The following is a 14,343-nucleotide window of genomic DNA, read 5'->3' on the forward strand; positions in this document are numbered from 1 at the left end:
TTTCCTGTTTATAATATTAGTATAAGTAGAAGTAGGTATTGAGAAAAGAACAGAAAAAGATTTATATTAGTAAAAATAAAACCAAAAACTTCGCGTCATGTACAAAAATATTTCATTTTATTAAATTAACCATTACTAAACATTAACAAAGTTAAGTCTACCTTAACTATTTCCGATACAAACAAATGATACAATAACTACGAAGTTACAGTTAAGAATGAAAATGTACTAACAGCAAAGTATATAATGAAAATCCCTATCTTGTTACAATAGTGCAAACAAACAGACGAACTTTCGATAATCTTATCCATGATACAAAGTGGGGCTAAATTAAGGATAGTTTACAAAGTACAGTACAAAAGTGACTTTAAAGTACCTGCTTTTTTATCAACCGATTTTGAACGTATTAAACAATTTAATTTTGCGCTCTGCGTTATATGATTACATCTCGAAATTTTAAACTTACACAAACAGGATTTTCGGAATTAGGGAAAATTAAATTACATACTTCAGGGATTGAAAACATCATCTTACGGAAACACATTATTAAATCAAAGTATTGATAATAAATTATAATTTTGTAACGCATTTTTGTTGTGACATTTTTAGTTACAGAGTTGGTTGGTCAAACAAGATTGTGAATTTTAGTATGATTCTATTTATGGATTTTTTTTCAAACCACATTGCGTTTTATATATTTTCTAGTATTACATATATAGAAGTCTGTTTGATAACCATTGAGATTCCTTACTCATTATTATTTAATGGAGACTATATCAGTATGTAAGACATGACTATGTTCTGTAAAAAAAACTATTTTGAAGTAATTATACAACTTTCAATTAGCTGCCATAAGATCTTTAAAACTCAATAATATGGAATATAGTAGTTATTTACTTAATGATGTTAAATCTTTATTCTGTATAGGAAATGAATTAATTTCGACTAATGAACATGATATGTCTAAACGCTGTCTTTTCTAGAAATTATATCCCATGTATAACACAAAATTGGCGAATGCTAAGTTGGTAAACATGGTGTGTAAAAAAATAAAATTGATTCATTTTTAATAATAAAATACAGAATTAATATCAACCTATTTATTGTACACCACATTTATGGCAACATTTTTTAATGCTTTTAATTTATATTATGATTGCATAGTTTCAAGACATTGAAAATTAAAATTATACCTAAATAGACAAAGATTACTGTGAATAATAAAATAAGTTTAATTTATTCTGTGTGTTTTTTATGCTTAATTGCAAATTAAACGAATATCTGGGATAAATTATTAAAACAGTTTTGTTGAGTTTAAAAAAATACCTTTCATATAAAATTATTGCTAAGTATGATGTATATAATATAAATTATAATGTATATAATGTATTAATACTGATTATATTTATTACGATAATTACATGGTAAAAAATTAATGGCAAAGTAATATTTACATGATGAACAGTGATATAATTTAGTTTAAAGAATAATAAAATTAATATTATTTTTAAAAGTTACATATTTAAAACCCGCATTTTCGTATGCTTTAAAACTAAAAAATATACAACCTGACGGAAATAAATTAAATCTATAGCTACTGAATTTAACTAAACGCTAGGTATAACATAAATTAATTTAATTTTATGTAAAACCTATTTATTATGACATCTATGTATTAATATAAAAATAAATGAAAGTCTAGAGAACATAACTTAAGGTCACTAAGCGGAATTTCATGTGTCAAAACTAATTTTGTTTTGATAATTCCGCGAAAACCTGTCAAAATGTATGCGTCAAATACTATAACAACGCTTGATGAGATGTTGACTTTTGACAGCATTTTGTAAAATATTAAAAAAATTAAAAAAATTGAAATCAGTAAATGAACATTTTAGAAGACAATAATTAAAGACACGAGTTTTATGGGATGAAACAAATTCATGAAACAATTCAAAAAAGACCAATAATATCATTAAAACACAAAAAAAAACATGTATTAGTTTTAATTATTCAAACTATAAATTTTTATAATTTAGCACCATTTGAACTCATCGTAAGTCGTAAGGCACTTCAGGTTTTTCAATTAATAAAATATTATTTTATTATATTGCGCAATAATAATTATTATTTAACTGTGCAATTTTTTTACATTAACTCATTGGAGGAAGACTTTAATTTATTATGAGTAGTTAAGTTATTATATCATTACATATAATAATTACATTTAATATAAATTAATCATTTTAGCCTAATAAGTAGGTACTAAAAACTCTTAACATTAAACAAATAATAATTAACCAATGGAATGTTACAAGTTGCCAGTCTTTATTGAAAGGACAAGGTACCAAATCATACAATTATTTAAATTTACAATCTCAGCAATTTGAAAATATATTTTTTGCTATTTTCAGCAAAAAAAAAAAACTTGAAAACGCCACTCAGGTTATCTGTTGACAAAATATTCCCAAATGCATGGATTACACCTCCTTACAACAGCAATCAAGAATTTAATGAAAAGTTCATAATAAACAAAAAAATATTTAACACTGCATTGGCCAAGAGAACATTCTATATTTGATAATAATTGCAACAAGACAAATATCATGTTATATATTAAAAAATAATTTGTACCCTCAATAATGGCAGCATTGTCATTCAACTAAACTCATTACCTTCATACAGACTCTCACAAACTTCTAATAATCTCAACACTGGACTTATGTTGTAAGGGAACAGAGACCTAGATACCAGCCTACTTATCTGTAATCTCAACCTTATAAGCACCCTCATTGTATCGTCAAGCCCTCTGTTGCCACCGGAATCAGCTTGCTGGCATGTTTCCAGAAACTTGGGCCAATTCCTCCTTACATACTTGAGAAACCGAAGCAAATACAAAAGGAAGCATGTTTCATTACTCACAAGATAATCCAATAGAACATCGCTATCGTGGGAGACAACTTTAAGAAATTCTATAAAAGACATAATGGGATTCAACATGGGTATCAAGTCTGGGTACATTGAATTTCTATACACTATACCAACTGTTATATCCAATGTGCAAACCATAGATTCAATCAGATAATCATCTTGTTCACTAAATAAATGTATAAGCATTTTTGTGAATGGAGTCTCTGGATGGAACTCAAAGCAGTTTCTAATGAACACATCAAGCTTTTTCAAAACATCACGAATAGATCTTTCTACAATCTGCATGTCTTGTATAGCGTTATAATCAGATGAGTCTATCGAACTGTCTGAGGAATCACAACGCATCTCCTTAACTGTAACAGCTACAGATTTGAGTACTAATAAAGACATTTGCTGCAGCATCGTCTTGTCTACTTCATTCCTTGACTGGGAGGAGTCGTCATTATCATCTTCCCCATAGCTCTGATCAACCAATTGTATCGAAGATGACAAAGGCGCAACCTCCGGACCCAGCGTGTAATCTCTAACTACCGAGCAGTTATGACCCAGGAAACCAAACCCACTCCTACTCCTCTGCACTCGCACCTCACTTAACAGTCTAAAGTCTTTAACATATCTCACCATAGAATGAGCTAGACAACATATCTCTTCAGGCAATATATCCTGTAGAGCCAATGTTGAACCATAACAAAGAACTTCATTAAACAAACTAAGCAAATGTGTGTAAATTAAACTGGGCAGCATAGTGTTCCTTAATAAATCAACAAAACCTTGCAAGTCTGCATAAAATGGTTTTGTATCAATCACTGAGAGATTCGCCTTCACACTAATAATGTTCTCCCATAGGGAGAAAAATGTTAATATACAATTTTCAGCATTAGATAAATTCAGGTACCTTAGCAGGAGTAGCTTCATGTTTTTGACCAGCACCGGCCAATGGTGTTCCAAAGTTTTTATAGTTAAACACTTAATATGAGATGTGTCAAAAGATTCTGAGTCAGTCAACATGACTGTTATGCAGCCATGTTCGTTGACCCTTTCTATCCTCGCAGGTGATGGTTCTGGTGACACAGATTGCTCCATATTTGCTGTCTCAGCAGGAAACTTAAACACTGGCTCGTGGAGTTTAAACTGTACAGGTTTACTACTAGACTTATCACCAGATGTAGACGGTGAACTCTGAGTTTGCAAATTGGAAAAGGCACTATGTAAATTATCACTACGAGAACTAGAAATACTAGGCGTTTGCGCATTACCACTACTACTACTACCACTTGTGCTACTTCTAAAAGGATTGTCTTCTTGAACTTGCACACTTCCTGCTGTATTTATATAGCTACTTTCCTCTAAAGGGTGCTGTTCCACATCTTTCCACTCCACTATCCTCTTAATTATGTCTAAGCTGAAGTTTATTTTCTGAACAGTTATCCTGTTTATCCTATCAAACAAATATATGTTCTCAGTTATCTGTTGCAACCAATTTTCATCAACAGTGTCTTTTGAAACTATTAAAAAACTAGCTAATACCCTGCAAGCTACGAATGTCATGAATTTACTTTTATGCTCTGAGAGTTCAACAACCTCAGATATCCAATCGTGCCTGTTCCTGACAAATATATCACATGCATACATTAATCTGGAACATATAGTGCCTGTGTGGTTTTGTTTCAAATATATGTCGAACATAAGCTGCATAGTCGATAGATAAGTTAAGGAGCAGGTCAAAGGCCACGCCACTATATGCAGTCGGCGATCAAACAGCTGAGAGAGAGTGTTTTCATTAAAACCACACAAACATTGACCCACTAGTGCAGTTTGGATTATCCGTAGCTCAGCGAGGAGCTTATCATCCGCTACAGTCCAGTGTGGCGTGGTAGAAGACGAAGGGATAATGTCCACATTTGTATCACTCGGCAGCCTCAGGATGGTGGAGCAATCCACCGCGTCTTCACTTACGGTCCCGCTGTCCGGAGACTCACCGTTTCTCGACGCATAATCCCCTGACGTATCAGCCGGTGGGGTTTCAGAGTCGTATATGTCCGCGAGGATATCCTCAGCGGACCTGTCACTCCCGTCATCGATATCCGGCCCATCTATCCTCTGTTTCTTCTTAACGGGTTGATCTGACGCCATTCCTTCATCTGATGTTGGAAAACAAACTTGCCCTCTTAGAACCATTAACCCGCGTGATTGGGCGTTCCGATTATGTGTTCGGGCTTTATTATAGCGCGCATAATATCAATGTATTGTTCCTTTCGCTGCTGTCGTTCTGAAAATAAAAACGATAATGAATGCATGACCTTTCCCACTGCTACCCAGTTACGCAGACGACAAAGCTACAAAATATTTCGTCTCTGTTTACGTCTATCGTTAAGAAATACTCTAATCTGGCATCATAAAGACTCACTTTAGGCGTTTTATTGGATAATATCACACCATGCTACGTTTAATTGACAAATACAGTAAACTTTCCAAAATATTTTGATGGCACACATACCATTGATGGGCAAATGAGGTTGTTTAAACACGTTTTATTGGTCTTGGTATCCATAAAATACTAATAAATGTTCACTTCACTTCATCGACACACAATTACACACAGTTTTATGTGATATTTCAATAAAAATAATCAAATTCTTCAATCACAACTTTGTTGAATAGAACATCGACTCCATTACGTACAATGACGCTCTGTCAATTGCGATACTTTTTACCATGGAATTTTTTAATAAACTATATCACCTCATCTACAAAATTAAAACTATTTAACAACAAAAATTGTAAAGTTTTTAAATAATCCTAAAATTTTATTTTGTTTCCATATTCAGTTTGATTTTATATTTATCTATTAAAAAGGACTTTATGCAAAGGCATTTCCGGTTATATAGCCGAACAAGGACGTTGCCAGTTTGACGACTTCTGAATTTAGCAATTCCGATGTACACCAAACAAGTAGCAAAACATTCTTTGCGAGGATAGTATATTTGCGAGTAGCATGGTATTGCATAAATAAAGAAACTTTGCTGATAGAAGTCAGAGCTCTATTTTGTTTTATGTAATATGTAATTTAAAATAACGAAATAATAGTTACGGACAGCAATAAAGTTTTGAAAAATATATTAAAAACATGTATTTTATGTTTACAGAAATAATTTACAATATTAATTAAAAAATTATTAATTTAATTTATCAATTAAAATATTAAAATAACTGAAATGAAAATACAATTTTAAAAGTAAGGTAGATGTAGAAAAAAATAACTGTAATGTGCTTATACACGATGCATAATTAAGAACAATCAAAATAAACTGAATTCGTCAGTATTATTTACTTTTATTCCGAAATTAATGGAAAGTGATTAAAATTAATTAATAAATATAGTTTAGCTACATGTTATTTTGTACATATAGTAGCTTTGATTCAAGCAAATGAATTAGGGTATTATACAGGTACCGTGTCTAAGCATTACATGTTCCTAATATTTTATTAAACTAGAAAATATTTTTAGTTATGGCAATAGTTTCAGTGTCTCCGACTCCCCGAGGAAAATGTCTGCTTTCGAAAGACTCGAAAATTATTTTTATGTTGAAAAATATTAGCTTCTACGTTATTTATAATAAACTTTAAAATAATCAGGTGAATATTCTTGATAGACAATATAATAGAGCTACGCATGTGACGTTGGTGACTCATCGGGGTGTTTTTGCATAACAATCGATTGGATTTAAATTTAGGTTAAGATATTTGTGCAGTTGTACGCAGTTTTACGATACTATTTAGTACGTTAAACTTGTTGATAAATACACAATTGTGTTACGGATATATCGCGCGTGTACATATTTTGGTTTATTTATAGTCTTGACGCGGAAACGTATCAATATGTCATCGGCATCGGGCTTAGGTTTTTTTGTGTATAAAACGCTAGGCTGTCTAAATAAAGTTTAAATCTTGAGGTTGCGAAAGCGCTCCAGTATCAACTGACATTCGCAACCTTGTAATAAACGAATAGAAAGCATTAGTTGCCTTTGAATAGGTAGACAATAGTAGCAAATAATCTCCAATAATTTCCTGTTACCCTGGTCAGTAGGATATTGTGTACCATACGTTTTAGTAAACAAAACTTTATATAGGTATACTTTATTAATTATATTGTTATTCATATTTAAATCAATACAAATTCTAGCAATATTTAGTAGTACTTAGTAAATTTTCTTTCAGATTATAGTGGTTCTATTTTAAAACTGTGAAATTGGACAACACCCACACAGTTTAGCAGTCCCATAAATTATAGGACTATTTGAGTTTAACACATTTTTATTTAACTCTAGCTTGATACAAGTTCTTGTTACATGCAACTTTGTAAAAGTATGTAGATAAAGATATTTTTTTTTATCACTAAATATTAATTCTCAATAAATTATTCTTCTTTCTCAATTAAAAACAAATATTAATTCAATTAAACTTTAATTTTTGCTTTTAAAAATTTATAGAAATAATCTATTTGTAATACATAAATATTGCTGACATTCTTAATGCCTATAAATAAAATAAAATCTATACTAATATTATAAAGAGGTAAAGTTTGTAAGTTTGTCACATTTTTTAAATGGGGTAATCTTTGGAACTACTGGTCCGATTTTAAAAATTCTTTCACCAGTAGAATGCTACATTATCGGGGAGTGCTATAGGCTATATTTTATATTGGTATCATATATATTAGCCGAGTTATCACAGTTTTTGTCATACAGGTCGGACTGAAAATCCTCTTAAACAGACTTATTAGAATGCGCTGCCTTAATTATTGTGTAAAATTGAAATTAATGTATGGAGACTTTATGTATCTTTAAAAGTTCTACAAAAAAGTCCGCGACACCATATATCTATCTTCTATATATTAGCAGATATAGTACCTTTTGTGTTTTAAAAATTATTAATTTTATATACTTAGGTTTACGTCATTATTTATACAACTAAACTTTAATCCTTATAAAAATTAATTATTTAATAATCACAAGAATAATATGAAGATAAGATTTGCCCTTTACAGTATGTTAATTACTTAAATAGATTCGGAGGTAATACAAAATTTCTAAAAGACGCACAAATTCCGCTATATGACGTCGGGCGCTTTCATTTACGTAGTTCCCGTTCCCGTGTGAATATGGGGATCAAACATAGTCTATGACACTCGCAAATAACGTAGCTTTCTATTGGTAAAACAATTTTCCAAATCGGTCCAGTAGATCCAGAGATTACTTCCTACAACCACACGAACTTTACCTCTTTATATTATTAGCATAGAAGTCTCTATTTCTCTTGGTCATACCACCACTCTCGAAGGACTGGACCGATTTTGCTAAGGGTAGAAGTAAGATAGAGATGTTACAGGGTAGGGTAGGGTACGGGTAGGGAAGCGTAGGGGTAGTGTAGGGGTAGGGTAGGTTTAGGGCCGGGTTTAGAGTAGTGGTAGGGTAGGGGTAGAGGTAGGGTAGTGGTAGGGTAGAGGTACGGGTAGGATAGGGAAGTGGTAGTAGTAAAGTTGACATCGAAATTTACGCGGACGAAGTCGCGGGCGTCCGCTAGTATCTTATAAGACTGGATGGCTCTTTTAATTTTTCATTCTTTACAAGTTTGTCTCATTGACAAGATTATGTTTTAGTACTTACTTGGAGATAGTTATCTCTGGACATACTTGTGTGTGATTTTCATTAAAAATACTGAAACTTTTTTGTTAAATGATCCAATGAAAAAGAACTCCTTTAGTTTACAGTCACAAAAAAATTACACCATATGAATTATTATAGTGATCATCTTTTATTAAAACTAGTAGACACCCATGACCTTGTCTGTGTGGAATTCAGTTTTTCAAAGCATCAAAAATTTGGCACACTTGTCCTATTGCAATAGAAGAGTGAGTGAGAGTGTTTTCAATTCTGCCTGTATATGTTGTTGTTGTATGTTGATAATATAAAATAAGCCTATTTATTTCAAATCCAAAAAATTTATAATACAAGCAATTTTTATACATAACATAATTTCATTAATTTACTTTAAGTATTTGTATACTACTATTACTATTACCATTGATCAAAACCCCTTCTCGGGTAAGGAACTCCCCCAGCTTTTCCTCTTGTCATTAGCTTTTCTTATTGATCAGAACCCCTTCTCGAATAAAGACCTCCTTCAGCTTTTCCTCTCTGTCATTAGCTTTTCTTATTGATCAGAACCCCTTTTTGGGTAAAGACCTCCTTCAACTTTTCCTCTCTTTCATTAGCATATCTTATTGATCAGAACCCCTTCTCGGGTAAAGACCTCCAGCTTTTCCTCTCTGTCATTAGCTTTTCTTAACCATTAGTTTCCAGCTATTGCTTGTATATCCTCTATACACTTTTTTTTAAGTTGCCCTTTTTCCTGTTGGTCCTTCCCATACAGTTGCCTTTAATGTCCTTCTTTCGTCTGTGTACCTTGGCCTATAGCCAAGTGGCATGTCGATTCTCTTTCTACAAACGCTAACGCTTCGAAAACTAGAAAAAAGTATGGGAATGACAGATCTGATCGACAACTTGATCATGTTGATAGCAAATGTCATTCCTATACATGTTTGAATTTTCGAAGCTTAGCGTTTATAGAACAAGAATCGACGTGCCAGTTGGTTACAGACCCTTGCTTTGGCCTGCCTACCTACCTGTTTTAGGGTTGACAATATATATTTTTCTATTCATGACTTCATGGGATACATAATTGACACACACTGGACACATTGGTTTATTGATTTTGATGTGAATATTTATTAGTTTTACAAAATATGGTTAACTTGCTGTATTAGAATGCATAGGTGTAATCTTGGTAGCTAAACTAGAACCACTTTCTGACTGATTGGCATCAAATGTTATGTTTGTCTGTTCTGTAAAAATGTAATATTATGTTGTAATGGAGCTGGTCTAATGATAAAGTCCTAAGGAAACGAAATAAGTCTATTGGACTAATTTTTTTTGGCCCATAATAAATGAACTGAAATTAACTCAGACCAACATAAAGGACCTGCCATTACTTTTCTGTCAAGGTATATGCGATTATAAAAAACTGTTTCTATAGTATTGATGTTTTATAGTTGTAATCGTGTTTGTTTGTTAAAAAGATCTGTAACCTTTTTGTGTAGTTGAATAATGTAAAAAATGGGCAAAATCTTCTAATTCAATAAAAGATAAATACCAAATCATTTTCCTCAGAAAATTACAGACTATTTTGTTCATGAATTTGGGTGCTATACTGGCCCTACTATATAATTGGTCTGAAGGAATAAATGACAAAATCCATTTCCCAAAGTAAACAAGATAAATTCATTGAGGTTGAGTTTACTTGCACACTTTTTTATTGGTATTGGGATAGTATTTATATTAGATATAAATATAATAGGACATTTACATAAAAGCTGCATTTCTAAAAAGATATATATTTTTTTAATTTCAGAAAGTTTGAAAATGGAGCTAAACATTCGGACCAGTAAAGCAAAGTATTGTGAATTGTAGTTGTGTTGGTTTTTTTTTGTGAAACTCGTGAAGTGATTGTGAAAAGACATGTCATATAGTTGTATTAAATTGATTTGATCAGTGCTGGTTGTGTAACAACAATGTCTGACGAAGAGGATTCTTCCCCTGATTGGGCGCTTGCCCCCACCAATAATGTACCTGGTAAGGACTTTAATATTTTAGGCTACCTATTACACATTGAGCCAATGATAGCCCAGTGGATATGACCTCTGCCTTCAATTCCGGAGGGTGTGGGGTCAAATCCAGTGCAGGGCATGCGCCTCCAACTTTTCAGTTATGTGCATCGTAAGAAATTAAATACCACGTGTCTCAAATGGTGGAGGAAAAACATCATGAGGAAATCTGCATACTAGAGAATTTTCTTAATTCTCTGCATGTGTGAAGTCTGCCAATCCGCATAGGGCCAGTGTGGTGGATTATTGGCCTAACCCTTCTCATTCTGAGAGGAGACTCGAGCACAGCAGTGTACCGAATATGGGTTGATAATGATGATGATTAAACATTGACTAAACATTAGCGTCAATACTATCTTTTGCCCAAACTGTGCATGAGGTTGTTAACTAAAATAAACACTGCACTACAGTTCGCACGCTGTAGCATGATGCAGGTGACAGTTGCTGTATGATGTTCATAGTAAATACATTTATTGTGACAAACTTTCAAGTTTGAAATGAACTGTCACCCGCACCATGCTACATCACATGAACTATACATACGAATTATGCCTATAAACTGGAAATCTTTAATGTGGCCTTTTTTATTAGTTTCCAGAGTAAACAGTGCATTTTTGCATACTTGCAATGTTTTTGCCCCATGGCTTTATAAATAGTTTTAATATTAATACAATTATTTCCTCTTTACTAAATTTGTTGTAGAGACACTGTTTTTCATCACAAATAGGTTTAGAAAAACATATAGATTGGTCATACAATATGAGAAACATTCATTTTTAGGGTTCCGAACCTATTATTAAAGTAGATAGATAAAATACATTCTCCTACAATACAAATCCTGTATAAGCCAGCTCCTAATGATAACATTTTATTTGAATGCAGTATTGAACTGTTGGTAATGTATTTCTCATTAATATTATCATATACCTGATAGTACTTTAAGATTATTACATATTTGTCTTACTTATGATTTTTTCCATTCAATATTATTTAGTAGAGCTATCACACCTTATGTTAAGTGAAATCAGGTATCAGGTATTGGATAACCTTTCTGCTACAGTTTATAATGCTGTTTTTACCAGTGAGGTCCTGCATTTGATTCTCTGCTCAGAACAATGTAGAATAGGGAAGTTGACTCTTATCAAATTTAATATAAACAATATTTATTTTACATAGTACATGGATTATGGGTCTGAAATATATCAGTAATAATAAATAAAAGTTAAGCATCTTATAAAACTTACTAAACATTGCAATGTTACAAAGTAACATTCAGTGTTGCCAGTTGGGTCTTGTGAAAAGTTACCCGAAATATTAAAAAAGTAACCTTTTTGTGTAAAAAGTAACCTTTTCACTAACTACTCTTGCTTTTTGCGTTCCACAGCATGGCTAAACCACCATTTCAGCCTCTGGGGGCTAAAATAATTTTGTTTTTTTGTTTATTAACTGTCTGTTACGAATATTAGCCAAGTACTAAATTACTATAAACTGAAGGACATTTTACTCGTAAATAGAATCATCTTAAGTAATTCCTCATGGGATAAGAAAAATACAAATAAAGAACAAGAATTAAAAAAATTGACGTTAATTTCTTAAATTCATACTTGATTTTTTTAAGAAATTCAATGTGACTGCAAGTTGCAACTTACTTATTTCGCAACGTCAATTGTAACGTCTTCATTTATAGTGAGATTGACACAGAAACATCGATGATTTCTTGAGCATTTGTCCGCATTTCTTGATTTAACGACCAATCTGTTTTAGATATACTAAATTGTAAGTAAATTTTAAAAATTCCTAAATATCACGTAAAAGTAACCTTTTTATTAATGTAACCTAAAAGTTACCAATGCAGTCAAAAAATCACCTAAAAGGTTACAAAAGTAACCTTCTGGCAACACTGGTAACATTGTAACTCTTATGTGTAGTACAGTGTTGCCATTAGGGGTTTTAGGTTCGCGACAAGATTTACGTAATGGTGGCTTGATTGATTGATTGATTGATTGATTGATTGATTGATAACGAGTCAGAATTAAAGTTAAAATTGTCCAAAATTACTCCTAACATTGAATTCATTTGTGACAAGAAACAAGCACACCCATCACATTAAAATTACAAAGACATTTCTTTTGGTACTTTATGTGTTACCTTTTATTCAGATAAAAACTTATTTTCTTCAACACTCAAATAAATATTTTTCTTAGGGGAGGAGGGGGGTTCATTAGTTAGTTAGGGGTTTGCTATCATTTGGAAATTTTAACAGGGGTTCGTGGAGCCGAAAGTTTGAGAAACCCTGGTATAGTAGGACTAAAATATTGAAATTTTCATTGAAGTTTTCAAGAGTATTTTTCTTTATTTCTGTAATAAAAACCATTTGGGCCAAATTTGCCACTCTCTGAAATCTATCCCTCTAGGCTGCAGCCTTCTTAGCCTACTGGTAAATCCACCATTGTCACCATCCTATATTCAGTGGTATAGGTTTTTGTACAACTAAAACAATCAATTAAAAGAAAAACAGATAATAATAATATGCTCCCGACCGAGTTTTTGGTCACGGCGGCTAATCTCATGGTGAGATTAACCATGTTAGATAAACCGACGGCTTTACGTGCTCTCTGTTGCACGGGGGTTGTACCAACACCGCCAACTTCCTAACTCCAGGACAAGAAAAATCCCAATAACCCATTTTTTTTTTGTTGGCCTGACCCAAGATTCAAACCCTGGACCTCATTGTCCCTAGCTGAACCAGCTAACCACGGGACCAATGAGGCAGTTAAAAAGAAAAACAGATATAATATTATTATTTTATTACATAAATTTGAAATTGTAACAAGGTTGCTCCATTTGCTGCCAGTGCAGTAATTAGTGAATAGATACTGAAGCACTAATTAATTAAAACTTCATAGCCAGTGATTCACATGCAATGGTGGGCATTCACAATGTAACACATTATATTGTTCACATAAGGCCATGGGATATCCTCTTTGTTTTGGTCGCATTGTTTTTTGGTACATGTTTCCTGTACACTGTTTTGTTTGTGTTATAATTATTGTAGTGTTGTAGAAACTCACTGCTGCCTCTTTGATTCAGTTTGGCAGTGTATTGTAAGGACAATAATTTTTTTCTTATCAAGTTATGCAACGAGAAATCTTTTAAATATTTTTAACAATGCTAGTTCATTGACCTCTTATATCTACAATCATGTAGAAAATTTTGCTTAAAAACTGGCCAATTTTGCTTTGACAGTTTTAGAATTATTGCTAAAGAAAATTATGCATTGAGGCCTTTAAATTTAGTCCAATTATTAATAAAATCCCGAGTTCAGAGCAAATTCAACCTTAAGTGTTGAGTTTAAGGTTGAATTTGCAAATGCGACTACTTGAATTGAGTGCCAAGAATTTGTGTTTAGTACTCATTGAGTAGGGACGTTTTTTGGTCGCTAATTGTGCATCTACTTTTAATAGGAGATTGATATGTCCTCCGAATTCGAACCTACACCTTCAGAATCGAAGGCAGAGCTAATATCCACTAGGCTATCACGGCTAGGCAGAAACCTATTTATATTTATGTTGAGTGTTTGCTCGCATCTTTGTTTTTGTTCTGTGAAAATTTGTAATTCACGCGGAAACCACTGTTTTTCTCACGATAAGTGACCTATGTTTTGCTCCAAAGTATAAATTCAAAACACCAAA

The 14,343-nt window shown here is 32.4% G+C and overlaps 2 protein-coding genes across 4 annotated transcripts in view; one reads left to right on the plus strand and one right to left on the minus strand.

Moving 5' to 3' along the window:
• Positions 1–89: 89 nt before the first annotated feature.
• LOC112055377 (protein lines) lies at positions 90–5,746 on the minus strand. Its single transcript, XM_024095454.2, has 2 exons — positions 5,426–5,746; positions 90–5,197 (listed from the first exon to the last, which is right to left on the minus strand). Exon 2 carries the CDS (start codon positions 5,104–5,106, stop codon positions 2,656–2,658), a length of 2,451 nt encoding a protein of 816 aa, XP_023951222.1. The 5' UTR covers positions 5,107–5,197; positions 5,426–5,746; the 3' UTR covers positions 90–2,655.
• A 684-nt stretch (positions 5,747–6,430) lies between these two features.
• LOC112055376 (serine/threonine-protein kinase Genghis Khan) overlaps positions 6,431–14,343 on the plus strand; it is a 68,291-nt gene continuing 60,378 nt past the window's right edge. For all 3 annotated transcript variants that reach the window (XM_052887045.1, XM_052887043.1, XM_052887044.1), the window contains exons 1-2: positions 6,431–6,564; positions 10,399–10,619. In XM_052887045.1, the coding sequence (XP_052743005.1) occupies positions 10,559–10,619 (61 nt within the window). In that variant the 5' untranslated portion in view covers positions 6,431–6,564; positions 10,399–10,558. The remainder of the gene's footprint in view (positions 6,565–10,398; positions 10,620–14,343) is intronic.

The sequence above is a fragment of the Bicyclus anynana genome, chromosome 18 (assembly GCF_947172395.1).
Source record: "Bicyclus anynana chromosome 18, ilBicAnyn1.1, whole genome shotgun sequence".
Taxonomy (NCBI): Eukaryota; Metazoa; Arthropoda; class Insecta; order Lepidoptera; family Nymphalidae; genus Bicyclus; species Bicyclus anynana.